Source organism: Hyperolius riggenbachi, chromosome 7 (genome assembly GCF_040937935.1).
Source record: "Hyperolius riggenbachi isolate aHypRig1 chromosome 7, aHypRig1.pri, whole genome shotgun sequence".
Taxonomy (NCBI): domain Eukaryota; kingdom Metazoa; phylum Chordata; class Amphibia; order Anura; family Hyperoliidae; genus Hyperolius; species Hyperolius riggenbachi.
In genome coordinates this window covers 68,853,257-68,880,133 of record NC_090652.1, presented here as the reverse complement: position 1 = coordinate 68,880,133, position 26,877 = coordinate 68,853,257, and the positions used below count along the sequence as shown (strand labels likewise).

At 45.4% G+C, this 26,877-nt stretch overlaps 1 protein-coding gene across 1 annotated transcript in view; it reads left to right on the top strand.

Annotated features, from left to right (window-relative positions):
* LOC137526048 (uncharacterized) overlaps positions 1 to 19,240 on the top strand; it is a 75,961-nt gene extending 56,721 nt beyond the window's left edge. Inside the window, exons 7-10 of the mRNA XM_068247260.1 lie at positions 5,087 to 5,125; positions 9,273 to 9,305; positions 11,833 to 11,896; positions 18,831 to 19,240. Of these exons, the coding sequence (XP_068103361.1) occupies positions 5,087 to 5,125; positions 9,273 to 9,305; positions 11,833 to 11,896; positions 18,831 to 19,240 (546 nt within the window). The remainder of the gene's footprint in view (positions 1 to 5,086; positions 5,126 to 9,272; positions 9,306 to 11,832; positions 11,897 to 18,830) is intronic.
* The last annotated feature ends 7,637 nt before the right edge of the window (positions 19,241 to 26,877 follow it).

The window sequence follows — 26,877 nt, the reverse complement described above, 5'->3', positions numbered from 1 at the left end:
CGCCACTGCCAAGCGCTGCTGCACTTGGTCAGCCTTGGGAAGACCAAGCTGACGGCAACCCATGTGTTGGCCAAACTCCAGGAGCAGGAGAGGATTTGGCTGACCCCCAGAGGCCTCAGAGTCGGAGAGGTGGTGGCCGACAATGGGGCCAATCTGGTTGCCGCAATAGACAGGGGAAACCTGACCCACATCCTCTGTCTTGCCCACGTGCTGAACCTGGTGGTCCAGAAGTTCTTGCGCACCTACCAGGGGATGGGCGAACTGCTGGAAACGGCAAGGAACGTTGTGCGTCACTTCCGGCGCTCGGCTGCAGCCTGTGCGAGCCTGGAAGACGTGCAAAAGGAGCTGGATCTGCCACGCCATCGGCTGATCCTTGACGTTCCGACTCGCTGGAACTCCACCCTGGCGATGTTGGAGCGTCTGGTTGAACAGAAGCACGCTGTCAACCAGTACCTTGCCCTGGCCACTGTTTCCGCCGCTCAGAGAAGGGACAAGACCAGCAACATCCCGTCCATCGTCCCCGATGATGACTGGAGGCACATGCAGCAGGTGTGCTTAGTGCTGGCTCCCTTTCTGCAGGCCACTAACATGGTGAGCAGGGACCATGCTATGGTCTGCGAGTGGGTGCCCCTGGTTTGTCTGCTGAACAGGGCCCTCGATGCTTTGCTGGAACAGGGAGCGGCAGCCTTGGACCAGCAGGAGCGGCAAGCAGCTGCACAGTCCACCTCTGAGGGGGAGGAGGAGGAGGACTTGGTGGAGGTCCCTGACCTTGCTGCTGATGAGGGGGAGCAGCACAGTGCAGCTGAGTTGGTGCGGGGTGGAGAGAGGATGAGGCTGACGAGGCAGAGGAGGAGGATGAGGACAGCAGCACTGCCGTCGATGTGCCAGCAGACGTGGCCCGCCTCTTCCCAATGGCAGCGCACATGCTGACGTGCCTGCGCAGGGACTCCAGGGTGATCCAGATGAAGCAGAGGGAGGACATCTGGATCAGCATGATGTTGGACCCACGCCTCAAGGGGAAGTTGAGCCAGTTCCTGCCGCCTGCAGGAGGAGACCCAGCGCAACAAATAAGGAGCTTGCAGCAGGCCCTTGTTGAGCGCTTGGAGGAAGCCTTCCCCCAGCCTTCCACCCCCACTGTCCAGCAGCCAGCACAGAGGCAGCAGCAGGTGCCTGCATCCAGCAGCAAGCGCCCCACAGACCTGCTGTCTCTCAGCCACAAGCTCTACAGGACTGTAGAGGCTCTGGCAGCAGTGACTAGAGAGGAGGTGCATGCAGCAGCATCCTCCTCCGGTCACAGCCAGCGCCTGACCCGCATGGTGGCTGACTACATGGGGTCCTACAGCGGGCTTGACAGCGATGCCCCTGTTGATCCCATGGAGTATTGGGTCAAGCGCCTGGAGATCTGGAGCGAGCTGGCGCAGTACGCCCTGGAAGTGCTGTCCTGCCCCCCTTCCAGCGTGCTGTCCGAGCGCTGCTTCAGTGCAGCTGGTGGTGTGGTCACCGAGAAACGCTCACGTCTGTCTCACAAGTCTGTGGACAGACTGACGTTTCTCAAGATGAACCAGGCGTGGGTGGAAGGCGAGTTCCTGGCCCCTGTTGTCGGCGAGAGGGGGACATGAACTGGCTAAGAACCATCGTTAATGTGCCTTACCACCCTTTACCACCTCCTGGCTCCTGCTCACTAAGCCAGCCTGGTTCACTTTGACTATTACGTCGCCTGCAGCCACACATTTTACACCTACAGTGGGCTGCTGTGTACTGCCCTTCTGCTGTCTGTCTGTGTTTCCCACTGCCAGGGTACACAGATTTACCTTCTGCTGCCACTCTGCCACCAGCTATTACGTCAAACAATAGCTATATATCTGTGTAATTTGTTTTACAAACAAAACCAAAAAGCCATTAAAAAAAAAAGGTTTAATTTTTCTGAGGTGCCCGGGTTCAAAACTGTGTTGTCCCAGTTGTGTATTGGACACGATGTGGGCTGCACGACCGCTGTCTGGGACCTCCTGTTGTGTTTATTTACGGCCTGGTATCACCGCTAGGTACCAGGGCTATTATGTCACGCTGCCTGCCTGCTGCCACACTCACACTACTCCTCCATTCCTCCTGCTGCTGCGGTCTGTCTGTGTTTCCCACTGCCAGGGTACACAGAATTACCTTCTGCTGCCACTCTGCCACCAGCTATTACGTCAAACAATAGCTGCACACATAATTACTCCTCCATTCCTCCTGCTGCTGCTGCTGTCTGTCTGTGTTTCCCAATGCCAGGGTACACAGATTTACCTTCTGCTGCCACTCTGCCACCACCTATTACGTCAAAAAATAGCTATATCTGTGTAATTGGTTGTAAAACCAAAACTACAAAACCATTACAAAAAAAAAGGTTTAATTTTTCTGAGGTGCCCGGGTTGAAAACTGTGTTGTCCCAGTTGTGTATTGGACACAATGTGGGCTGCACGACCGCTGTCTGGGACCTCCTGTTGTGTTTATTTACGGCCTGGTATCACCGCTAGGTACCAGGGCTATTATGTCACGCTGCCTGCCTGCTGCCACACTCACACTACTCCTCCATTCCTCCTGCTGCTGCTGTCTGTCTGTGTTTCCCACTGCCAGGGTACACAGAATTACCTTCTGCTGCCACTCTGCCACCAGCTATTACGTCAAACAATAGCTGCACACATAATTACTCCTCCATTCCTCCTGCTGCTGCTGCTGTCTGTCTGTGTTTCCCAACGCCAGGGTACACAGATTTACCTTCTGCTGCCACTCTGCCACCAGCTATTACGTAAAAAAATAGCTATATCTGTGTAATTGGTTGTAAAACCAAAACTACAAAACCATTACAAAAAAAAAGGTTTAATTTTTCTGAGGTGCCCGGGTTGAAAACTGTGTTGTCCCAGTTGTGTATTGGACACAATGTGGGCTGCACGACCGCTGTCTGGGACCTCCTGTTGTGTTTATTTACGACCTGGTATCACCGCTAGGTACCAGGGCTATTATGTCACGCTGCCTACCTGCTGCCACACTCACACTACTCCTCCATTCCTCCTGCTGATGCTGCTGTCTGTCTGTGTTTCCCACTGCCAGGGTACACAGAATTAGCTTCTGCTGCCACTCTGCCACCAGCTATTACGTCAAACAATAGCTGCTCACATAATTACTCCTCCATTCCTCCTGCTGCTGCTGTCTGTCTGTGTTTCCCAACGCCAGGGTACACAGATTTACCTTCTGCTGCCACTCTGCCACCAGCTATTACGTCAAAAAATAGCTATATCTGTGTAATTGGTTGTAAAACCAAAACTACAAAACCATTACAAAAAAAAAGGTTTAATTTTTCTGAGGTGCCCGGGTTGAAAACTGTGTTGTCCCAGTTGTGTATTGGACACAATGTGGGCTGCACGACCGCTGTCTGGGACCTCCTGTTGTGTTTATTTACGGCCTGGTATCACCGCTAGGTACCAGGGCTATTATGTCACGCTGCCTACCTGCTGCCACACTCACACTACTCCTCCATTCCTCCTGCTGATGCTGCTGTCTGTCTGTGTTTCCCACTGCCAGGGTACACAGAATTACCTTCTGCTGCCACTCTGCCACCAGCTATTACGTCAAACAATAGCTATATATCTGTGTAATTTGTTTTACAAACAAAACCAAAAAACCATTAAAAAAAAGGTTTAATTTTTCTGAGGTGCCCGGGTTGAAAACTGTGTTGTCCCAGTTGTGTATTGGACACGATGTGGGCTGCACGACCGCTGTCTGGGACCTCCTGCCTGCTGTGTTTATTTACAGCCCTGGTATCACCGCTAGGTACCAGGGCTATTATGTCACGCTGCCTGCCTCATTGACTGCCTGCTGCCACACACTCATCCTCCTCCTCCTGCTGCTGAATTTACCTCCTGCTGTCTGTGTGTTTCCACTGCCAGGGAGCACATACAATGGCGCTTCCAACATGCGTGCGCCACCAGCTATTTGTTACGCTCAAAAATAGCTGCATTTCTTTAAAAAAAAATTGAAAAGAGAAATAAGTGAAGAAGAAGACGATATAGAAGAAGATGAAGATGAAGAAGAAGAAGAAGAAGAAGGAGAAGAAGAAGAAGATGAAGATGAAGAAGATGAAGAAGAAGATGAAGATGAAGAAGATGAAGAAGATGAAGAAGATGAAGAAGATGAAGAAGATGAAGAAGATGATGAAGATGAAGAAGATGAAGAAGATGAAGAAGATGAAGAAGATGAAGAAGAAGATGAAGAAGATGAAGAAGAAGATGAAGAAGATGAAGAAGAAGAAGATGAAGAAGAAGAAGATGAAGAAGGAGAAGAAGAAGAAGATGAAGAAGAAGAAGAAGAAGATGAAGAAGATGAAGAAGAAGATGAAGAAGATGAAGAAGATGATGATGAAGAAGATGAAGAAGAAGAAGAAGACAATATAAAAGAAGAAGAAGAAGATATAGAAGAAGATATAGAAGAAGAAGATATAGAAGAAGAAGATATAGAAGAAGAAGAAGAAGATATAGAAGATAAAGAAGAAGAAGAAGAAGTATATACAGTACTGAACAAAATTCTGGACACAACTTCTCTTTTCACCTTTTTTTTTTTAAAGGAACATCCCCACATAATCACTTGCTGTTGTTACTTGGAAAAAAAGATGTTTCTTGCATCATTCACCCTCAAAACAAGTGTAGGAAGCTATTTGAGGCCAATTCGAATAGTCAGCTCGAATAATGAGCTCGAATACCGACTCGAATAGTGAGCTTGAAGTCCGAGGTCGAATCGAATAGTAAAATTTATTCGACTCGAATATTCGACTGACCTCGAATAATTTACTATTCGAATTCGACCAAACTCGAATTTTGAAAAGGGGTATTTTTAGCACCACTGTTCCATGTAGCATTTTGCCTTGATTCTGGAGAGATTGCGATACAGTGCTTAAAAAAGCGCTGATCTCTCAGGAGTCGGGAGAGTTTATAGTGATTTTACCATGCTAGAGTGAATGGGCCCTTATACACTTTCCTTCTGGCATTATGCCTGAGATTTTTTTTTTTCAATTTTATTTCTGTGTTTTTTATGTTAAATCATTTTTTTGTTCCAGCCACCCCGAGAAAGACAGAAACTTTCAAGCCGCATGCTGGTAAGTAGAAATGAATTAGAAAAAAAGCAGCTATCTTTCCCCAACATGAAAACTATATTGTGATAACGAATCCACGAGCCACAAATGTCAAATTATGGTGGAATTCACAGTGATGTTCAGCAACATTAACTATTCAAAACTTTATTCCATATTCTTTAAAAGATTCAAATAGTCATAGCAAACAGGGGCGTAACAATAGACCCTGCAAGGAATGCAGCCACAGGGGGGCCAAGAAGCCACAGGGGGCCCTGTCCTGAGAGACTGACAACTAAGGGCAAGGAGAAAAAAAACTTTCTGCTCTCTATACATGTGTTCTAATGACATCATCTGCTCAGCCACTAATAACGAATCATACAAAGTTTTGTAGACAAAGATTTGCAGACAGTCCCTATTTAGTGTGCAGGGGGAGGGGGCCCCATCCAAAGTTTTGCAGGGGGGCCCAGTGATTTCTAGTTACACCCCTGATAGCAAACAAGGATACAAATCCATATATCCAAATCCATATAGGCAGAGACAATTGCCACCCAGTTTCATATAACGGGCATTAACTACTTTGGCCTCCTGGACGTACTAGCTACGCCCAGGAGGCCATGTGCGCGTGTACGCGCGCTCCCAGCCGCAGATCGTTAGCCCACGAATCAGTGAATCGGGCTATGGTGCCCGATCACAGATTCCTCTGCCCCGCAGAAAAAGTGACAGCTTCTCTCAGAAGCTCCGCTTTTTCTGGCTGTTGCATCCTCAATGCGTCCCTCTAAACGTATGTTACGCTTAGAGTGACGTCATGTAAACAAACTCATGGCCACCATCTTGTGGCCAAAAAGTAAAACTACAACTAAAAGTAAAAAAAATAAAAAACAACACACATTTACATTATAAAAGTACTGTTTACATCCCACCCTCCCAAAAAATACCTAAATAAAATGTTTAATATAAAAAAAAAACCATTACAATAATAAAAAAAAATGTAAATATTTACCTAAGGGTCTAAACTTTTTAAATATCAATGTAAAGATGAAATATTTCTATGTTTTTTTTTATTTTAAACTTGTAAATTGTGATAGATGCAAAACGGAAAAAATGCACCTTTATTTCCAAATAAAATATTGTCGCCATACATTGTTATAGGGACATAATTTTAACGGTGTAATAATCGGGACATATGGGCAAATACAATACGTGAGTTTTAATTATGGAGGCATGTATTATTTTAAAACTATAATGGCTGAAAACTGAGAAATAATGATTTTTTTAAGTTTTTTTCTTATTCTTCCTGTTAAAATGCATTTACAGTAAAGTGGCTCTTAGCAAAATGTACCACCCAAAGAAAGCCTAATTGGTGACAGAAAAAACAAGATATAGATCAGTTCATTGTGATAAGTAGTGATAAAGTTATAGGCTAATGAATGGGAGGTGAACATTGCTCGGATGCATAAAGTGAAAAAGACTGAAGGCTGAAGTGGTTAATCAAATTATGAAAATATGTGTGATAGACACTTCTAGGTTAATTATAGGGAAAGTCCGAGGTGATTAAAAGACAAAAATCTACTTACCTTGGGCTTCCTCCAGCCCCTTGCAGCGGTCCTGTGCCCTAACTGCAGCTCCTGGTCTCCCGGTCCCCTCCGCTGGTGTGTGACTTCAGTGTGTGACTCTTGGAGTCACACTGACGTCATCTGGACTGTACTGCGCAGGCACAGAACTACTGCGCCTGCGCAGTACAGTCCGAAAGACGTCAGTGCGACTCCGAGAGCCGCACGCTGGAGCACAATAGGCATCTTGCACTGGATAGGACCCTGAGCCACTGGCAGGGAGTGGAGCTGTGGTGAGGGCACAGTGACAGGACAGCTGCAAGTAGCTGGCGGAAACCGTAGGTAAGTACATTTTTGTTTTTTAATCTCCTTGGACCTTCAGGCTGATTACAGGACATGGGGTATGCTGTTTTTTTGCAATTAATTGTTTATGTTTCTGGCTTTGTTATCTCTGCTCTCTGAAGAATGGATCTTGGAATTTACTTGCTCTAGTGGAGAGGGTTTTTTATGGCTTGATTGTCTCCTTTCTGGTAAACAAGACACTTCCTGTGGAAAGCTCTGTCAGTTCTGACAGAAACACTTTCTTTCTGAGCAGTACTCACATTTAAGGGGAACTATTTGAGCACCAACGTTCATGTGAATGGGGAAACTGTCACTCCTCCCCTCTTAAAAGTTGTGTCGAGGATGGGCCTGCAATACCATGACCTGAGCAACTCGCTCTTGCTGCTTTTTGTAGGGTTTGCCACAGCGAGAAAAGGCCATTGGCTTTTTGGTGGTGACTTACAGCCTCATGCTGTAAGCCTTTTGCAGGGCGCTCCCTTCCCTGGAGTATTCCGCCCAGGGGTCTAGTCCTGGAAAAAGAAGTGAGTGCACTCACCCTAAATCCGACACCCCCCGCACGCGGTGTGCAAAAAAAGGGGCATGGTCACGCGTACGTTAAAAAGGGGCGCTGGGAAAAAAGGGCGCGGGGTTTTAAACGATAAACATGGATAACGTTTAAAAATATAATGTACTATATTTCGTTTAAAAATAATGTTTTATAAAGTTATAAATCATTAAATAATGTGCATGAAATTGGCAATTGTGAAAACGTTAATCTTCCGTTTAAAAAGTGAAACGTATAATAACGTTTAAAAAAATAGTAAGTAACCCTCCCTGTACCTACCCCTAACCCCTAGACCCCCGTGTTGGTCCCTAAACCTAAGACCCCCCTGGTGGTGCCTAAACCTAAGACTCCCCTGATGGTGCCTAAACCTAAGACCCCCCTGGTGGTGCCTAAACCTAAGACCCCCCTGGTGGTGCCTAAACCTAAGACTCCCCTGATGGTGCCTAACCCTAAGACTCCCATGGTGGTGCCTAAACCTAAGACCCCCCTGTTGGTGCCTAAACCTAAGACCCCCCTGTTGGTGCCTAAACCTAATACTCCCCTGATGGTGCCTAACCCGAAGACTCCCCTGTTGGTGCCTAAACCTAAGACCCCCCTGTTGGTGCCTAAACCTAAGACCCCCCTGTTGGTGCCTAAACCTAAGACCCCCCTGTTGGTGCCTAAACCTAAGACCCCCCTGTTGGTGCCTAAACCTAAGACCCCCCTGTTGGTGCCTAAACCTAAGACCCCCCTGGTGGTGCCTAAACCTAAGACCCCCCTGTGATAAGCATTAATAACGTTAAAAAAAATATTGTGCTGTTTTTCGTTTAAAAATAATGTTTTAAAAAAGATTGTACTGTTTTTCGTTTAAAAATAATGTTTAAAAAATTATAAATCATAAAATAATGTGTAATCATGAGAAGCAGTTATAAAACAGTAAAAGTCTCCGGGCGCCGCTTATAAAACGTTATTTTTCTCCGGCGCCCTTTTTTCCTGTCGGGCGCCCATTAAACGATATTTATTATGGGAGTGAATGGCGGCGCCCGATTTGTCCACTTGCATCAGGCGCCCGAATTTACTGTTACCCATGGTCACACCACAAAATTTGGGCATGGTAATGGGTGGGGCCAAATATACATGACCTTAGCAGTGCTGTAAAAGGTCTGCTGGGGAAGTTTGAGCTCTGCCATAGTCGTTCCCCGCAAAGGACATAGACTCATTATATGCAACACAAGATATTTCAAGCCTTTGTTATAATTTTGATGATTATGGCTTACAGCGTATGAAAACCACAAAATCAAAATCTCAGACCATTAGAATATTTTAAAAAGCTTCCATATTCAAAGTGTCAGACTTTACTCAGCTAATTACACCAAAACACCTACAAAGGGCTCCTATTTTATATATTAGTTTTACAATGTAAGTTGAATTACTGATATAAATGAACTTTTGCACAATATTCAATTTTTTTAAATTTTGCCTGTACAGTACCGACCTTCACTTTTACTAGAGTATGCAGGGTGCATGTGAAAGACCAATTCCCAGCCAAAATATCAGCCAGTGCTAATGTTACTGCTGTCTGGGATTCTGCAAAACTAATAGCCTTCATTACTATATAACACAGAAAGCCAACTACTTCAGGAAAATATTTAATATAATGGATAGTGCTTGTATTGGACACATAACTTAAATTACATTAATATTCCTGCCATGCCTCTTTTAATATCTTGTGTTTTTTTTTCTCTTTAAATGTTAGGCACCATTTACCAGACTTACACAACGTGACAAGGTAAAGACTGATATTAATACGTGTTGCACTTAATAACATATAGATCAGGGTTTCTTAACATTATTATATCAGGTAACCCTTTACGAAAGATGTTTGTACCCCCTGTTGTTGGTAACATCTCCCCCCAAGTACCACTGGATATATCAGTAGTATGAAACACTCTCCCAGAGTTGTGTACAAATTCTTTGCAAGTAATTCATTGCACTTTAAAGTATCCATTCATGGTCTTAAAAACTTACAATGATCGTTTTGCATTTACAAGCTTAAATGGACCCTGAGCATACCAATGAAATGAAAATCTGCACTTATTTAGGGCTTTTTCCAGCCCCCCGCAGCCTGCAAGGTTCCTCGGGGGTCCTCTGAGTCCCCTCCATGGTCCCGCTGGAGCCCCCATTAGCCCAGCAACTTTCGACAAATTCATGTACACAGGGGTGCCTCTAGTCATTTTGTCACTCCAGGCGAGAAAACCTGTGGCGCCCCCTCCCCCCCCCCCCAGGAAAATAATCATAATGCAGCATCGTTTCACCAGAAAATAATCATAATGCGGCAGTGTTTCATCAGAAAATAATAGTAATTATCGTAATTCAGAATCGTAATTCACCAGAAAATAATCGGAATGTGGCAGTGTTTCACCAGAAAATACACTTATTGCAGCAGCAGTTCACCGTAAAATATTCGTAAGGTGGCAGCGTTTCACCAGAAAATACACTTATTGCAGCAGCATTTCACCAGAAATTAATCATAGGGCAGCAGTGTTTCACCAGAAAATAATCATAACGGGGCAGCGTTGTCAGAAAATAATCGTAATGTGGAAGCGTTTCACCAGAAAATACACGTAATCCGAGCAGAGGGAAAGAGTAGAGAGGGAGAGGCAGCATAAGATGTAAGAGGGGGGTAGAGGAACAGAGAGGCGGAGGGATAGACAGCATAAGATGGAAGAGGGTGCAGAGAAACAGAGGGGAGAGGGAGAGACAGCATAAGATGGAAGAGAGTGCAGAGGAACAGAGAGGGGTAGAGACAGCATAAGATGGAGGAGGGGCAGAGGAACAGAGAGGGGAGAGGGAGAGACAGCACAGCACTAAAGCACAGGTTTACAGTTTTACCAGCCTACAGCCTAACCAGCTTCCAAAGAAAACGCTAGTATCAAAAGAGCAGGGCACATTCTAGCAGTTATAACAGTACTGGGAGTCTGCACACAGGACAGGAAGTGTTCTTAGCAGCCTGCCTGCATACCTTCTCTTCTGCCTGTGCATGCAGCTTATCATCTCGAGTCTGGAGCAGAAACGTCCCTTCTCCCGGGCTGTGTTGCTGTCTTGTGCGGGGGCGGGGCTCCAACATGGACACATCACATTCTTCTCTCTGTGACTGCATCTGTCCCCTGGCTGTCTCGCTCCAGTGTCTGTGTGCAGCCAGTGACACAGGTGGGGGGTCATACTGTCGGGGGCATAAGCTGGCTGGCCGCTGGCTCCTGGTTTGACTGGCGTGGGGCGGCGTTAAAGGCTGGGCCACACGAGGTAAACACTTTACCTGTGTGGCTACTGAGAAGAAGGGGCACGGCTTTAAAGAAGGAGCCTGGCAGAGAAGAGCAGTATTGATTGCTCTATTGGCTGGGGAGAAGTGGAGGTGGAGGCACTGCTGAGCACATGGTAGCGTGCCGAGCACCGGGGACTGAGCCGGGAGGTAATATAATATATATATATAAAAAAAAAACATGGTTATGGTAGCAGCAGCGGGGGAATGCGCCTCACCACCTCATGGCGCCTCACCACCTCATGGCGCCCCAGGCAACCGCCTATACTTGCCTGGTGGGTGAGACGCCCCTGCATGTACAACTGTGATTGTGCGGCCCGTCCACGCACCCAGCTCGATCACACGCCCGTTGCCATAAGTGTCCTGCGCATGCGTGATTCTCAAAAGACTAAATTATGCATTACTTTGCTAAAGCTGCTGGGAAAACGGGGCCACCAGCAGGACCACGGTGGAACCCAGAGAACCTTGAGGGACCTCGAGGGCTACGAGGGGCTGGAGGAAGCACCAGGTAAGTGCAGATTTTCATTTTAATGGTCTGTTGGGGGTCCCATTAAGTAGTCCCTGGTCCCAACATAAGTACCCACTGAGGTTTGCGTACAAAGAGTTACAAATCTAGAAACTAGATGTGCCTTACTCAAGAGGTCCATCCCAATACCGCCTGCTCTAATCTTTATGAATTGACATTTGGTGACATGTGTTGAGATAATCACCGCACAAGGCGGTAATTTACCTCACTGCTCGGGGATGACAGCTTTTCATGCAGTAACAGCTTTTATGAATTTACATTTTGCTAAGTGGTCGGTAAAGTCAGCTGTTTTCAGCATTACCGAATGCGGGAATGCTTTATGAATGATAGCCTTTGTGTTTCATGTTTGTCACTTACATGGTACAATTTCCCATTTCTTTTCTATGACCAATTGACCATATAAACTGTGTGTATATTATAAGTAAATATGATGTGTATATATATATATATTTTTTTTTTTTTATTTTACAGATGGTGTTTTTCATTGTCGGAGGACTCATCGTATTGTTTGTGATTATATTAATCATTGTCTTGTGTGTCACTTTATAAGATGATACATTATAAACATCTGCTACACAAGCATGTTGAAAGGTTGTGAAGGCCGAAAAGTGGAAACAAAGATTTTTTTTTTCTATTTCAATAGATTTTGAGTGGTTTTGGGGTGGGGCTAAAGATTTTTCCATGTTAGTTACTTTTACAGTCAAAGCAGAGAAACCCTGATGAGTTATTGTTAATCACATCACAGAAAAGTCCCCTCACTTTCTGTTGTGAGTGACATAACAGGAAGTGAGCGAGTCTCTTCATCAGCGACATTTCTCCCTTTATCGATGGAAATGTTTTTAACTTAGTTGCCTGTTGCCTGGCCCACTGCTGGAGGTGGGGAGAGTTGCAATTAGAGGTGGACAATGAAATGTTAGTATTTTCAGCTCGCATGCAATTGTATTGCATTTTTTTTTTAAGTAGACCAATCAAAAATTGGCAGTAAGTACCTCTGCACGGCCCATTGGTACAGTTTGCATCCCACTTCCATGTAGCAGCATGTCATTAACCATCTCTCTGGTTTCAACTCCCTTCTACTCTGTCTAAAATGGGGGAGGGGCAATAAAATGCACTTCTTGATTCCATTGATTGACCCAATCCTAACATAACCTGCGTACAATCTGGATTAAGAATGCAAATTAGTAACATGTTGTTGACCATTTCTAATGAGCTCTGCACCACTTGCTGTGATTTGTGATTAACTCCGTCATTCATTTCTAAATAACAATGGGTATCCTGTTACATGTTTGCCATCACTAAATGTATGAATTCACTATGAGTATGAAGCAGAGCCGGGACCAGGTCCTCCAGCACCCAAGGCTGAGACACCAAAGTGCGCCCCTCCATCCCTCCCACCCCAGCCGTCACACACTGATTGCTATCAGACTAAGAGGTGCCCCAGGGCCCCCAAATATGACTTGCAGTCACTGCCATGTATCCCCTTTTCCTATTTCTCTCTGCTTCAAACACAATAGGGGAATGATAGCGGAGTGAGTTGTGGGCCCCCTCCTACACTGCGCCCTGAGGCTGGAGCCTCTCTTGCCTCTGCCTCGTCCTGGCCCTGGTATGAAGACTGAAGGGAATCACCTAGAACTCCTTTCTAGATTGTTATGGTGTCTGTCCATTTTTAGTCTTTAGACTGCAATATAACCAGTGAAGGCACTCTCTTTCCCGACTTGAGTCCTTAGTTCACACTGCAAATTGAAATTGCAAGCACTAAGTAATTAGCAATGCAATGGCGGTTTTGCATTGTTATTTTAAAGCAATTTTTAAAGTAATATGCACGTTTGCCCAATTTTTTAAGCAGAATTGCTGTGAAAAATGGTCCATGCAGTAAGATTTTTTTTTGCAAAAATCAAAATGCTGTTGTGAGAACACCCTCATAGGGTAGCACTGCATTAGCAATTTGCTGGTGATTGTCAAGCACAGCACAATTGCCACCTGTGTGAACCAGTCCTTAAACTGAACCTGAAGCAGCAGGAAAAAGTTAGATACATACTCAGATTACAGAGTAACCAAGCAGCTCAGGGTGACCCAAACCACACGGAGTGTATAGGGGATAAAAGAGACGAAAAGCCCTCCTACTAATAAGCAAAGCTCGGTGAAATTTGCAATAATTCAGCTATAAGTTAACGTTTGTGGTTACTAGTGTTGGGCGAACACCTGGATGTTCGGGTTCGGGAAAGTTCGCCGAACATGGCCGCGATGTTCGGCATGTTCGGGCCGTACCCCGAACTCCCCGAACATCCCGCTTTTGGGGGCCCTATGGGGTCGCAGGCATAAGGGGGGAGCATGCCCCGATCATGGGGGGGGGGGGGTCGGAAATTCCCCCCACCCCCTTCGCTAGCGCTCCCCCCTCTGCCCGCTTCCCCATACAAAAGTTTAAGGAAGTAAAACAGTACTGGTGGTAGTGGGTGGCTGGCAGTGGGCGGCACTATGAAGTGAGTGACTGAGGAGGAGGAGTCCAGAGAGTGATGCGTTAAGGGAGGCCGGGCAGCGGGCGGTTCAGCAGTAGTACGGTACTACTGCTGAACCGCCCGCTGCCCGGCCTCCCTCAACGCGTCACTCTCCGGACTCCTCCTCCTCAGTCACTCACTTCATAGTGCCGCCCACTGCCAGCCACCCACTACCACCGGTACTGTTTTACTTCCTTAAACTTTTGTATGGGGAAGCGGGCAGAGGGGGGAGCGCTAGCGGAGGGGGTGGGGGGAATTTCCAACCCCCCCCCCGCGATCGGGGCATGCTCCCCCCTTATGCCTGCGACCCCATAGGGGGACAGTATTCGGCCGAACAGGGCCCTGTTTGGCCAAACAGGGGCCCTGTTCGGCCCTGTTCGGCGGCCATTTAGTAGTTCGGGGCGAACCCGAACTTAAAAGGCCGAACACCATCAGGTGTTCGGCCGAACGCGAACATCACCCGAACAGGGTGATGTTCTGCAGAACCCGAACAGTGGCGAACACTGTTCGCCCAACACTAGTGGTTACCCACAATGCTCCACTACTGAATATGCAAATTATCCCTTTTCGACCTTGTGTGCAAGGCAATAAACCAGAACCGCTGGTGTATAGCAAGCCTATAGCTTTAAATATTACACAGCCACACCAACCCCCACATGTAGACAGGCTTTTGGCCCTCATCAGTACATGGCACGGATTGATATGGCTGTATACTCAGGTAGAACACTCATGGGGCTTGATTCACAAAGCCGTGCTAACTGATTAGCACGGACGTGCTAAACAGTTAGCACGTGAAGTGCCGTTCGCGGACTTTGAGTGTGCAAAAGTCCGCGAACGGCATTTCACATGCTAACTGTTTAGCACGCCCATGCAAAACAGTTAGCACGGCTTTGTGAATCAAGCCCATGTAGAGCACGTGAGCAGGGGGAGGTTCCAGAGGCTTCCTGTTTATAGGTAAGATATGTAACCTTTTTTGTTTTCTGCCAACTCCGGTTTTCTTTAAACCGAACTGGTGGAGGCAGACCCATCACCATCTAGTGTCATTGTCCTCCTACAAACATGATGCTGAGTGGGTCTGCAGGACGGGGTGGGACAATGTGGGTGCTCCTCCCCCAGAAAGTCTACAACCTAGTGCCATAGCCGGTAGAAATGTAAAATCCTTGAATTATTCCTTATCTAAACATCTGAAGCCAAACATTTTTCTAAAGCCAACGTGAAGACAAACCAAAAGTAGATTTGTTTTTTATCAATGTTCCTTACTAGTGATGCTCACTATAACATTTTGCATTTCCTATTTTTGTAGATGCCCTTGCATATAGTTTAGGTTAATGGAATACAAATCCTGCAGTGTGTGGCTTACAAGACAGTGATGTGTTTTTATGTGATGGCAGGATCAGAACCATAGCTTGCATCTTTCATTTCATAAATAACAGTCGGATCTCATTTATCGCCCTTTCACTTGGATCTTGAAGGTGAAGGAGATTGCAATCTAAACGGACTTAAATTTTATGTACTTATTATGGAAAATAAGCTGGGAACTTGCTTTGGTTTTAAATAAAGTAATTTTTTTTATTTGCTTTTGGTGCCTACACTGCTGCTGGCCTGTTCTGAATATTGGTAAATGGATTGGCTCAGTCTGTAAATCACACACTCACACATACAGGGGATGGTATGAATAATCCGCGAGCTGTAGCAATAGTAACCGTGTCATCAAAAATGAAAAATATTGTGAATGTGAGTTGAAAGTAAATTGATAGGATGAACAAATGTATCTATCCTCCTATCATACCACATGGTTTTATTTTATGTGTAAACATTTACAAGGTAAATTTAATCTTGTTTATCTCTGTTCAATGGCAGTCAATGACAGTCTATGAAGTGACCCAGAGCTAAAATACATGAACTATTGATCTTTTGCATCAATCCCCTGCAGTCAGGAGCTCCTTTCTGCTAGGAAAAGTTTTATGAGGCGTTTCTGCCTTAAAGCAGAATATAACCCTGCATTTCAACTTTGCTCTAAAACATTATTTACAGCATATTATATGCAAAAAGCATTTTTTTTTACTAGACCAGCATTGGAAGGGTTAAACACAGAGGTTTTAAGTTCCGTGCAGATGTTCAGATAGTTACATTCTATTTAGTTATATGTATATATTTAGAAATGTTACACACTCTTTGGCTGTCCTCCAACTCCTTCTCAGTGAGAGAGATGAGTCACAATAAACACTTAGATACATTTATGTAAACAAAAAGTATCTAACTCAAGTTCGGATGCGTCTGCAAAAATCTCCAGGGACTTTAAAGCCCTGTGTAACCCTTCCAATGCTGGTCTAGTAAAAAAAAAATGCTGGTTGCATATAATATACTGTAAATAATGTTTTAGAGCAAAGTTGAAATGCAGGGTTATATTCCGCTTTAATGTGAAGTACAGGAAAGTGGAAAACCGCTCTGAAAAATGGTAGATCAGAGCGGTCTTCCAGGCGTTTTTGTTACAGAAGCTGTTCAGTTACAGCTGTACTGTAACAAAATATATAATCTGCTACACAAAAACGCTCCAATAAATGCTAAGCATGCTAAAAAAAATCTCCAAACATGCCTAGAATCGCTCTTAAAAACCCTTTTCAAAAACAGGTATCGTTTGCAGATCTGCTAGTGGTTGTTGGTGTGCGCTGGGCCTGAAATTGTGGTAAAATTGCAGGATTGTCGGTAAGAAGATCGGGGCCGTGCTCCTTTACAGGCATGAGTGCAGCCCCTGCACCTGCCCAAATAAGTTGGAGCCGCTCGTACATGAATGGCTCCATTTTTTTTTACCTGAGATTCACCTCCAGTTGCTTTTAGATCACACCACTGTTTTAGGAGCTGCATTGACGGAATAATGGGTTTTGTGATTTTGGAGAAGACCCACTTGCACCTCTCTTATTAGGTTCTATACTGCCTGATGCTGTAAATCGGAATTATGCAGCCCCTGTGCATAACTCCAAAGCATAGGCTGTGTGGTGGTCTCTGGGTGAACACCGGCTAAAGTGTGTTGTGTGCTGTACATGGGTCAGGCAAAGGACAGGCTGCAGATGGGTCATGTAGGTGCAGGTGCAGGCAGTGGGAGGCCCAAGCCTAGTTGGGCAGAAGAGAAGGGGCAGACTGGCACAAAGGCAGTTAACAACACAATTTGCATACAGACCATGGTGGGCGCCTATGGACTTGCCGGGCCTCCTAATAGCAGAAATGTAAGCAGAGCAGCAGAAACTCAACAACCCTGGCTTCACTCCAGAGCTGAACCTTCATTTTACCCTTCAGTCAGCCACTTTGCATCTCTCACTCTCTGGTGTTTTTTATCATAAAAGCTGGTGTTTTTTATCACATTGTCCACCAGTAGTGTGCCGATGAGAGACAAGATGAGAGTCACCGGCTGAAGAGTGAGAGACGGACAGCAGCTGACGGAGGGTAAGATGAAGATGCAGTGATCTGAAGCTGGAGCAGATTTTGGAGACGTGAGTCACTGCTGCAGTGTGTGTGTGTGTGTATATGTGTTTGGTTGGGGGGGGGGGGGGCACATATGCATCTGATTACTCAGCTGGCTATATTGAGGAGCACCTGGCTACCTATACAGAACAGGGGGGGGGGGTAGCCTGGCCAGGACCTTAATGCTCTACATTCTATTTTGGCCAATAGCAGCAGGGCCCAGCACCTCAACCTGCATAAACAGCCCTAGGTCCAAGCACTCTGAGAAACTTCTGCACTAGCCAATGCCTGCAATAATATATCCCATAAGCCTAGGCAATGTAGAGAGCTGAGCTGAAGGGATTGCTTTTTCTGTTGTAGATTACTTGCCATATTATGAAACAAGCAAATCTCTGTATCTGATGTGACATGTGACATATGTGACATCACTGCACACAGTCTGCTAGGGATACGCTGATCAGGTCAACTCCCTGTCGGAAAATCTGATCTGCACCTCTGTGGAAATGAGAGAAAAGGCTTCAGTCAGCCATGGGGGTTTTTAAAATGCTTACTGATGGTATACTGACTTGTGAGGCGCCCATGGGGCTGCCTTGGTCACATGACCTGAAATGGGAGCAGAACACTACCAAAATTCAAAAGAAATCACAACAGAGGTTGTTCTTCCTGCGCCAACTGAAAAAATTTGGCATGCCGTGGGAGCTGCTGACCAGCTTCTACACTGCAACCATTGAGTCCATCCTCTGCTCTTCAGTCATTGTCTGGTATGCCAGCGCGACAGCCAGTGACAGGTACAAGCTGCAGAGAGTCATTAATGATGCAGAGTGGATAATCGGATCTCCTCTGCCATCTCTCGATCTCCTCCACGCTACTAGAATGAAGACGAGGGCCACCAGGATCGCTCTCGACCCCTCCCACCCTGGCAGCCGCTACTTTGATCTCCTCCCGTCGGGTCGCCAGTATAGAACTATCTGATACAAAGCTACCAGGCGCAGGAACTCCTTCTTCGCCCAAGCAGTCCGGGTGCTAAACTAGGGTAGTACCCAGCTGAGGGCACGGAACCGGTCAGTCACTCACCGAAGCTCACACCACACGGGTCAATATGGCCACACAGCCAGCTTTTGAAACTTTTTATGTTTTGATACTTTTTGAAATAATTTGACACTACGCGGGCCTCTCAGGCTTGCTCGTATTGTTGGGTGCTGGAAAATGTCTATGTACTTTTGCACAACTGTTAATGTCTGTCTTGTCTGCCAGTGTATCTGTTGCCTGTCTTTGTACTTGCCATGCCATGTTGACCACAAATAATTCTGAGCACGACTTCTGTCGCACCTGGCAAATAAAGTCTGATTCTGATTCTGATTCTGATTCTGAGACAATTTTTGGCACATTCTGCTCTTTATTCATTATGATCACAATTTCTATAGAAAGTCTTAAAAAACAGAACATGAGCTCTGCAGATAAAATTATGTTTTCCATGAGTTTCTCCAAACTGTGTTTTAGTGTTTTTGCTTTTAGCTCACACACTCCTTCCTTATAAAGGAAGCTCAGATGCAGCACTGTACATCATCATACAAGCCTTAGAACCATATGGAATAAACGCCACTGTATGGCTGACTTGCATTCTTTGTGTCTTCCACTTCATTAAGATTGTACAGTTCAGCTCCAGGTTCCTTTCCTGGCTGAAGATGAAGATTGATGCCCTGGTCCCATGGCTGATAATGGTGGTGGAGTTGATGACTCTTGGTTTTAGTTTCCTAGTTGAAATAGTATGGAGTCTGCACTCTGTCATCATCATCATCAGTTTGTCTTCATCAAATGAAACTGAAAATGACTCCCTACCAGAGTTTCAGCTCAGTGCACTGGATGATGCTATTTTCTTCAGAAAACATGTGTCCCTTGGTCTGGTGATCCTCATCACTGCCTGAACCTCGGGATGCCTCACCCTGAATATTTGTAGGATGGAAAGAACCATCGGCTCCTCCAGCAGTGCTAATGCTAGGGCTAAAAAAGTTGAGTGGGCTATGTTATGTTTCCAGGTCTACTATATTCTGTATGATTTGCAGTCAATGATTCGGTATTTTACACAAAGAAAACGAGCACTACAGTGTAATTATTCAAGGCTTCTAAACTACAGGGCTCACGCAAGAAGTATATATTAACCAAGAAAAGATTGCCCTCTAGAGATCTGAACCTGATATTGTATCCAAAATAATGATCCAAATGCGTATATCCAAAAGTAACAACTTTATTTTACTACAAAGATCACATACATTAAATCCATAAAAAATCCCCATATATCCTACAATATGTGTACGCCAGTCAAAGTTTACCAATAGAAAAAAACTGTTATAGTATAAGAGTGTATAAAGCTCAGCTCCTAATCAGACCATAAACACCTCGTGTTGTAGTTTATAATTGGGCACACAAGGTGCCTAACAAGTGTTCAGTGCCTCATTATAGCCAATTAGCCATCACACATCTTGTGCAGTACATAAACTTATTAACCTATTTTGGTTCCTGGACGTAGAAACTACGTCCAGGAACCATGCACACTACCGCGCGCTCCTGCGGCCGATTGCGCATGTGCACGCGCGCTCCCAGCCATGGATTCGGTAGCCACGGAATCAATGTATCGGGCTATGGTGCCCAATCACTGATTACTCTCCCCCGCTGAAAAACGACAGCTTCTCTCGGAAGCTGTGCTTTTTCTGGCTGTTCCCTCCCCGATGCGTCACTCTAAGCGTGTGTTACGCTTAGAGTGACGTCATGTAAACAAACTCATGGGCGCCATCTTGTGGCCAAAAAGTAATACTACAACTGAAAGTAAAAAAAATAAAAATGAACACACATTTACGTTATAAATCTATTGTTTACCTCCCACTCTCCCAAAACTACCCAAATAAAATGTCTACTATAAAAAAAAAGCATTACAATAAAAAAAACATGTAAATATTTACCTAAGGGTCTAAACTTTTTAAATATCAATGTAAAGATGAAATATTTCTATATTTTTTTTATTTTAAACTTGTAAATAGTGATAGATGCAAAATGGAAAAAATGCACCTTTATTTCCAAATAAAATATTGTCGCCAAACATTGTGATAGGGACATAATTTTAACGGTGTAATAACCGGGACATATGGGCAAATACAATACGTGAGTTTTAATTATGGAAGCATGTATTATTTTAAAACTATAATGGCTGAAAACTGAGAAATAATGAATTTTTCCATTTTTTTTCTTATTCTTCCTGTTAAAATGCATTTACAGTAAAGTGGCTCTTAGCAAAATGTACCCCCCAAAGAAAGCCTAATTGGTGGCGGAAAAAACAAGATATAGATCAGTTCATTGTGATAAGTAGTGATAAAGTTATAGGCTAATGAATGGGAGGTGAACATTTCTCACGTGAAAACAACGGAACGCGAATGGGTTAAACATGATGCAAATTCAACATTATTACCTAACTCCACAATAGTGCAAAAAACATTAATGTGCAAAATCGCCCTACTTGGATTGGACTGTAGCCCACCCCCAGGAAAACCGGGAAATGTGTCACAGTCCACAATCTATCTACAATACAAACCATATATAAAGTGCATAAACAAATAGTGATACAGCTCACTCCGCTGCGCAGCTGCCACACAAAGACATAAAGTGCATATAGTGCTATTGAACAGTCTGAAAAGGTGCTTACATGTTGTTTGGTGAGTCTGGTGTGGGGATTAGTATTTTCAGTATTCAGTATTTTCCTGAAATTCTGTCATATAATCTATGTAATTTCTTGTGCCACATCCTATCATTGTCCTTAAAGAGTAACTCCAGCCTAAACAAACATACTGTTATTAAATTACATTAGTTATGTTAATTAAAATAGATAGGTAATATAATCTCTTACCCACCCTGTTTTAAAAGAACAGGCAAATGTTTGATTTCATGAGGGCAGCCATCTTTTTGGTTGAAAGGAGGTGACAGGGAGTGTGAGACACAGTTCCAACTGTCCTGTGTGCTGATCAGCCCTCCCAGTTGCTAGGCAACATGAATAACAACATAGGAAAGGCCATCATGCTTTTCACAGCATCAGGGAAAAAACACCCGGGCAAGTCTCTTTGATGGGTGGAGCTTAGCTAAAAATGCAGCTAAAAATGATGCTTTGGTAAGAAAAACAAAGTTCTGATGCTGTGAAACTTTTAAAGAAACACCAAGCCTTTTCAGTTCTGCTGAGTAGATTTTTAGTCCGGAGGTTCACTTTAAGCCCTGCTCAGTCCATTCTTCTTATTCTTGATAACCGCAGATATAAGGAAAGGTATAATCCCATGTTGTGTTTGTGCTGCAGGGTGTGTGGAAAGTGAGGTCAGACACAGACATGCTGTAAATATATATTTTTTTTTTAGTCACTTGTTGCCAGTGGTGTAAGTAGACGTAATAGGGCCCCCTGCAAAAATGATAGGATGGGGCCCCCTTGGTCCCGGATCCCATGAGGGTCAGGTGATTGAGAGCCAGCAAATGGCAGTAGAGGGTGTTCTGCTGTGAAGCAGCATCTGGAAGCAGAACAGAATTGCAAATGCTTCCGTTACTTGCTACTCTGAATGGTGGGAGGAGGTGGCAGGGATTGATTTTGTAAGAAAACGGGGCAGTTTCTTTGCTAATTAGCTGCTCTTGCAGTTGGGGAGAGGGAGGAGGAGGGGCCCCCAAAGCCTCTTTGCCCCCCCCCCCCGGTGATTGCTACGCCCATGCTTGTTGCAAAGGATTGTTGAGAACAGATGCAGAAATCACATTATAATGGAGGACATGTAAAACCTACAGGTCCATATCCTACGAGCTACTTCACCTGGCCATTGCATGAGGATTACAGGCAAATCCAATTACTCACTTCACCCATGTGATGGCCGAGTGTTAGTCCCAGGGCGGCTATACCAATGAGGCAAAGGGGGCAATTGACCCAGAGCCTTTAGGTGCACCCAATGTGTCTCCCCGCAACTTAACCGTTGCTCCTTCATCCGCTGGATGGCTCTTCTCTGAGACCCAAGGCATGATATTATGAGGATAAAGTAGGGAAGTGCATGAGGCCACAGACTGTCAGAGGGGTGCACCTGCCAGCACCTGAGAGGGCACACCTGTGAAGTGAAAACCATTTCAGGTGACTACCTCTTGAAGCTCATCAAGAGAATGCCAAGAGTGTGTAAAGCAGTAATCAATGCAAAAGGTGGCTACTTTGAAGAACCTAGAATATGACATATTTTTTTAGTTGTTTCACACTTTTTGGTGATGTACTATACTTCCACATGTGCTAATTCATAGTTTGGATGCCTTCAGTGTGTATCTACAATGTTCATAGTCATGAAAATAAAGAAAACTCTTTGAATGAGAAGGTGTGTCCAAACTTTTGGTCTGTACTGTACATAGTGAAGCATGTTCTGCAGCAGCATGCTAAAATGCATTATCTGCATGGGGGACAGTGACGACAAATTGGTCGACTATTTGGTGGGTCATAGCTTTTGGCCTACTTTTTAGGTCAAACGTTGGGGGGAAGGGGCTCTTGTTTTTGTGGGGGGAATTTATCAGTGGACATACACAGTATATTTAAAGTTGAGTAGCCCTTTATGACTGTGAACTTGGAGATGCTAATAATTGAAAGAAGAATTATACTGCATGAAACATTATGTTTATATCCACATGGTATTTGCACAATGAAGGAGCCTTTTGAAACGTTTATAAGTTTATAGCAGGGCCATTTTTTTGTTTTGTTTTTGTTTCTGAGGATTTTTGCATGTACCACTATGTATGTCCCCAGCCTTGTATCATATGGACATTCGGCCTATTCTAAGACATATTTTTTTTTATTCAACAAGTGTGTTGTTTTTTTCATCTTTATACTAAATCCAGTCTACACTAAAGCATATTTTTTTCCCATGTAAAGTTCAAAGAGCTTTGTTTTTTGAGGAATGATACAATTTTTACTTCTCAGAATTAAATCATGATTAAAGAAATCATTACAAAACAAAGTATCAGCCGTTTAAAAGGTAAAAAAAAGGCAACAAAAACTACAATCTCACCTCCTCTCTAAGGCCCAGTGCACACCGAGCGGTTTTTGGAGCGATCCGCAGGCCGCATCCGCCTGTAAAAATGCTTCGCTAATGTATTGCAATAGGATGGTGCACACCGGCAGTTTGAGGTTTTTGCCCAGCCGCAAACGTGCCTCCTGCTGCACGTTTGTGGTTTTCGGAAGCGATTCGTCCTCAATGTAAAGTATAGGAAAAACGCAAACCGCTTTGAAAAACGCTACTTCAGAGCGGTTTGCCAGGCGGTTTTATTACAGAAGCTGTTCAGTAACAGCTTTTTTACTGTAACAATATGTGTAATCTGCTACACAAAAACGCACCCAAAACCGCTAGGTATGTTTAGAAAACCTCTCTAAACATACCTAGAATCGCTCTGAAATCAGCTCCCAAAACCGCTAGCATATTGCGGATCTGCTAGCGGTTTTGGTGTGCACTGGGTCTTAGGCCTGGTGCACACCAGAGGAATTTTTCTGAGGGTTTTGAGTTTTTAAATTTGCTGCTAATGTTATCCTATGTGTCTGTGCACACTGGAGCAATGAGGTTTTGTAAAAAAACCCATAGCATTACATTGAGAAGAGCTTTTGAAACCTCTAGCGTTTGGGCGCCTAGAGGTTTCAAAAGCTCTTCCCAATGTAATGCTATGGGTTTTTTTTACAAAACCTCATTGCTCCAGTGTGCACAGACACATAGGATAACATTAGCAGCAGATTTAAAAACTCAAAACGCTCAGAAAAACTCATCTGGTGTGCACCAGGCCTTACAACCACTGCGTATATTATTATTATTATTTTATGTGACCTAATTTAACCACTTGAGGACCGTAGGCTCACACCCCCCTAGTGATCCAGCTATTTTTTGCTATTTAGGCCACTGCAGCTTTAAGGCCTCGCTGCAGAGCCGTCCAACTCGGCACTCAAGTGATCCCCCCCCCCCTTTTCTGCACACCAACAGAGCTTTCTGTTGGTGGGCTCTGTTGGCTCCCCCATTGTTTGTATGTTTTTTTTTATAAATGTGTATTTCCTTTTTTTAACCATTTGGGGACCGGCTGCCTAACTTCTCTTAAGGACCAGGTGTTTTTGCATGGGGGAGGGGTGTTTCCGAGTTTGGGAGGTCAGGGAGGTCAGGCAGCCGGATCCCCAGTTTTGCGTGCTGGACTGTGTGTCCCCATGGTGATGACTATGATCCGCCGGCGATCATAGTGATCACGTGATCAGCAGCCATACGCGATGGATGCTGATCACTGAGGGTAGATGCCAGCTGTCAGAGATGACAGCTTAATCTCCCCTCTCAGGTGCGCACGATTGTGTTGGGGAGCGGTAACGGCAGGTGGCATAGATCCTACGCTGCATCAGGCTAGAACAGCCACAAGTGCGGCATAGGATCTAATGCAGGCGGTCCGGAAAAAGTAAAAAAAAAGTTACTATTTTTTTAACCTCACCCTTTCCCCCGCCAGCCAATCCTAGCGACCGGCTCTCATAGACATTAGCCTATGACAGCCGATTGCTCTCCTGCCTCCCAGGGGGACAGCCGTGCCGTAGATTGCAGCGCTGTACACTGTAAATAGACAGCGGTTTTGCCATCTAACAGTCTCCTAGCTACAATCGCCGCTAGGAGACTGATGACGAAGTGGAGCTTCGTAGTTCAAGCGGAGATCTCCTGCAAAACTCCGCCCCAGGAGTTGATGCCAATTGGCGTTGGGCGGCACTTGGACTGCCTCCCATCGGTGTGGCGCGGTCATTAGGAAGTAAATTGAGCACCTGAATTTTTTTTAAATGGACCTCCCCATAATGGGGGTTATTAACATGGCCGGATTTCAGGCAAGGCGACATAGGCCATGGCCTAGGGCACCAGGAAAACAAGGGGCGGGCTGTGGGCAGCAGGAAGACAGTGGCATTTAGCTTGCCAAACATTCATCTTGGTACACAAAGTTTCACATAGCATTGTGCACCTACAAACAGCCGGATCTAGCACTTGGTGGATGAAGGGGCAGCGAATGGGCTCTTACAGTGATCTCTGAGCTGCCTGTCACTCACCAAATGTGCTGCTCACCAAGGATCTTACAATCCAATCCCTGCCATTCTAATCAATAACTGTCCTCAGACGGGCCTACAATCTAATCCCTGCCATGTTGGGGGGGGGGGGGGGGGGAGTATAGGATGCTGTCATCGGTCCTGGGGCAGCTCCTGATAGTGGGCCTTGGGCGGTAAAAAGTACAAATCCGGCCCTGGTTCTTAATAGTGTGCCATTGGGGGGGAGGAGTTGGGGTAAGCATCATTATTTATATATGAGGTGCTTTTACCTTGGCCCATTGCCTGTATGGAATCTGCCATTTTCTCCACAGAGCTCCCTCACTGTGCTGTATATTAACTTTCCTGGTATATTCATGCATGTGCGCCTGTCGCAATGCCCACCAGGAGATGCATGTGAGTACAGTGATTTTCTCCATGGACTACATATACCGGAATGCGTTGTGGCAGGCACACTTGCATAACTTGAAATTGTATGCAAGCGCACCTGCAATTTTCGGTTGGACTTTTTCCATTTATCCCTCTCCGGCATGCCACAGTTCAGGTGTTAGGCCCCTTGATACAACTTTTCCATCACTTTTGTGGCCAGAAACAGTCCCTCTAGGTTTTAGAATTTGCCTGCCTATTGTAGTCTATAGTGGTTTGCCGGTTCGCAAATGCTTGCAGCAAATTTGTGTTCGCCCACCGAATATTTCAAGTTCGCGACATCAAAAGCGCCAGTAGGGTTTGCAGTAGGGTTGTATTTTTTTCTCCATGCATGAGCAGCTCTGTTCTACTGCGTAAAGCTGCTCGTGCATGGAAAAAAAACACATGTATGAGCAGCTTTATGCCACTGTGTGGATATGAGCCGTATTTAGCGCCTGTGCAGTGTGGCCAAACTCGTACATGGAGGAAAGAACGCCCATGAGCAATATTCAACATTAATGCCAAAAATTGGAGTTCCAGCACAGGAACAGAGGGGTGCAAGAAGACCAGCGAAACCTTCTGACTTCAGGTATCCTTCAAAGGGAAAGAGAGGTAAGAGCAGGGGTTGAGTCCTGTGTGAACGCGGGGGGGGGGGGCGGCGTCCACTCACTTTTTTTGGACAGTGGATGCCGTCCCCCCTAGCACCCTGGAGGGGAGCAGCGCAGCAGAGAGGAGCATTGTGCGCAGCGTGGGGAAGGGCGGACGTTCCCCCCCCCTCACCTTGCGGCTCCTCTCCGTGGCTCTCCCATCCTATAAAGAATGCGGCGGCGGTGGCTGGCGGCAGTGACTGGCAGTGGCATCAGTGGGCAGGACTTACCTTCTCCAGTGTTCCGGGTTGACGCTGTTCGTGCAGCTACTGTAGTCTTCACTAGACCAGAGTAGCTGCACGAACAGCGTCCACTTGCCGAAACGCTGGAGGAGGTAAGTCCCGCCCACTGATGCCACTGCCAGTCACCGCCGCCAGCCACCGCCGCCGCATTCTTTATGGAGGGGAGAGCCATGGAGAGGAGC